Source organism: Populus euphratica, unplaced genomic scaffold (genome assembly GCF_000495115.2).
Source record: "Populus euphratica unplaced genomic scaffold, PopEup_1.0 scaffold27.1, whole genome shotgun sequence".
NCBI lineage: Eukaryota > Viridiplantae > Streptophyta > Magnoliopsida > Malpighiales > Salicaceae > Populus > Populus euphratica.
Genome location: NW_011499899.1, coordinates 583,090 through 587,352, shown reverse-complemented (window position 1 = coordinate 587,352; position 4,263 = coordinate 583,090). Strand labels below are relative to the sequence as shown.

Below are 4,263 nucleotides of genomic sequence, written 5' to 3'. Positions count from 1 at the left end.
AGATATTATTATTTTGCAAATATAATTCACCAAAAAAGTATTTTATATTCTTCATCTCTTTCACTTTTTATTGTCATTATTTTCTTATCAAGTTAATTTTTAATTTTATAATATTTAAATATTTCAAGAGTTTTATCTTTATTCTTAAAAAAATATATACCAATATTTTGAGCAATCATATATATAAAAATAATATAATATATTGTTCCATCTCTAAGGATATAATATACAAATTTTAAATCAACAATATCTAAGGATATCAAGCCTAAAAGAAATATTGTCACACCCAATTTTAGTTCAGTTGGGTAGTTTTATTTTGTGTAACTAGGTTAATAAAAAATATCGTTGTTCTAGTTTTTTTTTTTTCTTTTAAAAAAATTAAATGAGGTTTTTACTGGGTCAGCACTACGATGATTCACTAGACTTTCCCCACAGCAGCGCGCCGGCTGACCAGTAAAGTACTATTTTTAGTCTTCAGGAACTCTGGAGTTATAAGATTTTTAGTTTCCATTATATGGTTTTCTTCTGCCCGCCTTGCACGGTGTTGACTGCCTCCAGCTTCTAAGGACCACCAACTAAATATTGCTGCAAACGTCAAAAGTTGGAATGATCAAGCGGTTGAGTTTGACATGCCATGTGAAAGATATGGGTTATGGTAACCTTTTGGCTGAGTCATTGACCGCTTATCTCTGGTGTACGAGCTTGCTGACTCTTCATGATTTGGCATGTCTGTGAGGTGAATTATCCCGAGTCATCATGTAGTACCAGGATGTAATATCTCTGCTATAGAATTGAGTTAAAATGTTGTTTCTCTATGGTTTTCTGGCCTACTGATTCTGTTTTCTCAGTAACAATGGTTTCTATTGTTTTATGGTGTCTTCCATTTGTTCTTTCCTTTCTTGGTTCTTTAGCGCAACCCCAGATAACCACTAACACAATAAACTTGGGTGCCAGCATCACTGCTGGGACTAATTCTTCGTGGCGATCACCCTCTGGTGATTTTGCTTTTGGGTTCTATCCTCTTCTTAATGACCTGTTCCTTGTTGGAATCTGGTTTGACAAAATCCCAGAAAGAACACTAGTTTGGTCAGCGAACCGTGATGATCCAGCTAGAACTGGATCAACCATCAATTTCACACTCGATGGCCAGCTTGTTCTTACACACTCAAATGGAACTGGATACTTAATATCCAATGGAACTTTCGGTGCTAGTTCTGCTCTGATGCAAAATGATGGCAATTTTGTTGTAAAAACCAATTCTTCCGAAGTTATCTGGCAAAGCTTTGATTCTCCAACAAACACCATTTTATTAGGCCAGGTCCTAGTAATGGGCAAAAAACTCTACTCTAATGCAAATGGAACAGTCGACTACTCGACTGGGCAGTACATGTTAGAGCTTCAAATGGATGGTAATGTTGTTATGTCTGCATACAAGTTCGCTGATCCTGGTTACTGGTTCACTTTGACAGCAGGAAACCAAAATGTGAGCCTGATTTTCAACCAGAGTACAGCTTTTATGTATGTTGTGAATCACACTTCAATTAGGTATCATATGACAAGTCAAGTTCCCACTCCGATTGGAGATTACTATCACCGAGCAACGATCAATGACCATGGAAATCTTCAACAGTTTGTTTACCACAAAGAAAATGGAAGCGGGTGGACCGTTGTGTGGGAGCCAGAGAGTATTAAAGCTGAACCTTGCATACCGTTTAATATCTGTGGAGTTTATGGCTTCTGCACTTCGATTGATAACACAACAATCAACTGTGATTGTTTGCCTGGCTACTCACCATGGGATCCAAGCATTCCCTCAAAAGGATGCTATCCTGATACGGTGATAGATTTCTGTGCTCCAAATTCTTCGGCTTCAAATTTCACTCTTGAAGAGATAGATAATGCTGATTTTCCAAACGGTGAATTTGCAGATATGGCCAGAGTCACACCAGCCGACGTAGAAGAATGCAGGAAGGTGATAATGGATGACTGTTTTGCTGTGGCTGGCGTCTTGGTCGAGTCTGTGTGTTACAAGAAGAGAACTCCCTTGCTTAATGCTAGAAGGAGCATCCCTTCTACTAATGATATAGTGGCGTTTATAAAAATTCCCAACGCAAACAACAATCAAATTCAAGACAAAGATGATGATTCTCCTTCTTGGATTGCTCTTCTAGCAGGCTTATTATTATGTTCAATAATGACGTTACTCTTTGCCACCATTGCCATTTATCATCACCCTCTTGCTCAGTCTTACATTAGTCAAAAGCAGCTCCCAGTGCCAAAGCCTGTAGAGATCAATTTGAAGGCATTTTCATTCCAGGAATTGCTTCAAGCAACGAATGGTTTAAGGAACAAACTTGGGAGAGGTGCTTTCGGAACTGTCTATAGTGGGGTGTTAACCTTGGAGGATGAAGAGGTTGAGATTGCTGTCAAGAAGCTTGAAAAGGTCATTGAACAAGGTGAGAAGGAATTCTTAACAGAAGTCCAAGTAATTGGACTAACTCACCACAAGAATCTTGTAAGGCTGGTGGGTTTTTGTAATGAGAAAAATCACCGGCTTTTAGTTTACGAGCTAATGAAGAATGGTACGTTATCGGATTTTCTGTTTGGAGAGGAGAGGAGGCCCAGTTGGGATCAAAGGGCTGAAACTGTGTATGGAATTGCAAGAGGTTTGTTGTACTTGCATGAAGAGTGTGAGACGCAGATCATTCATTGTGACATAAAGCCGCAAAATGTTCTTCTTGACAAAAATTACACGGCCAAGATAGCTGATTTTGGCCTAGCGAAGCTCCTGAATAAAGACCAGACTCGAACGAGCACCAAAGTTAGAGGAACAATGGGATACATGGCACCTGAATGGCTAAAAAATGCTCCTGTGACTACCAAAGTTGATGTTTACAGCTTTGGGGTCGTGTTGCTGGAGATTATTTTTTGTAGAAAGCACATAGAGTTGCATGAAGTTAATGAATCAACAGAGGGTAACGAGCTGATTCTAATTGATTGGGTTCTATGCAATGTGAGAGCTGGTAATTTACACTCCATTGTCAGCCATGATTTTGAAGTCCTGAAAGATTTTTGCAGGTTTGAAAGAATGGTCTTGGTGGGTTTATGGTGCATATGTCCCAACCCAAGTCTTCGACCATCAATGAACAAGGTTACGCAAATGCTGGAAGGAACTAGTGAAGTTGATGTTCCCCCTTTGATCGATGCACTGATTTTTTAAACAAGATTACCGTTATGTCTGTTTCATGATTTCGGTATTTTATTGAAATTATAAGGTGGCGCAATCCACACCATGCTTTGTTTTTTATTGGTTTTGGAAGCTTGTTTAAGATCATAATAGCTTGGAGCCCTTAGCTCAGTGATTCCATTATTCGGAAGGCAACTAGTTTCCTTCCACTATCTGGTTGAGGCAACTAGCCTTCTTGGTTTTCCTTCCTTTAGCTCAGCTGCTGTGTTATTTCGCAGTTTCTCTTTTGAGCTTTGTATGGTGATGGCTTTGTTCTCTCTATGAGGAGGTAGTTTGTTGGGATCAATTATGCCTCTCAATTTCTTTCTTTGATGGATGGATCTTGTGCTGTATTTTTGCAAGGTTAGCTAGTTTAGACTTGGGTTTGCTACTTCCATCTCCTTGCTGGAGGTTCTATCTTGGTCATGCTGTGTAACCTGCGTTATTTCTGCTGTAATCCTTATCTTTCTTCATTAAATTTATTTACGATCCTATTAATAAAAATAAAAAAGAAGAATAAAGAAAAAGAAATAGCCTTCTTGTGAGCCTTCACTACCTAAATTGTTGAAACAAAAATTCCAGTCCAATAATCTCTTGTGATTTGATCTACGATCCATTGCGTAAACTTTGGTTCGCACGTCAACATGATAGAACAAGTCCAGGTAATAATTTTCCTCAAACAGGGGATTACACAGCTACGGTCATGCCAAAGTAGGGTTCCAGGAGAGAATTTCTTCTTCTAACAAGTCAGTCATAACAAAATTTCGTTAACAATTTTATTACTTGCACTGGCTTTATGTAAAACAGGCGATTACGCAACTAAAGTTCCTATTCTTCAACTTGCTGTCTAATCCCACCAAAAAAAATCCCAGAAGTCAATTATGAAACCTGTGCGTTTGGTGGAATCTAGGGTGCGTTTGGTGTTCTTGCAGGGCTCAATAGAAAACACGGTATGCAATAAAGGAAAAGTCTTCTTGTGATCCTTGACTAAGTATTCATGAAAGGAAAATTCCAGAAAACTTATGGTAGAATGCCGA

At 38.6% G+C, this 4,263-nt stretch overlaps 1 protein-coding gene across 1 annotated transcript in view; it reads left to right on the top strand.

Annotated features, from left to right (window-relative positions):
• The first annotated feature begins 471 nt into the window (after positions 1–471).
• LOC105132573 (G-type lectin S-receptor-like serine/threonine-protein kinase RLK1) overlaps positions 472–4,263 on the top strand; it is a 7,584-nt gene continuing 3,792 nt past the window's right edge. The window contains exon 1 of the mRNA XM_011036146.1: positions 472–3,101. Within this exon, the coding sequence (XP_011034448.1) occupies positions 815–3,101 (2,287 nt within the window). The 5' untranslated portion in view covers positions 472–814. The remainder of the gene's footprint in view (positions 3,102–4,263) is intronic.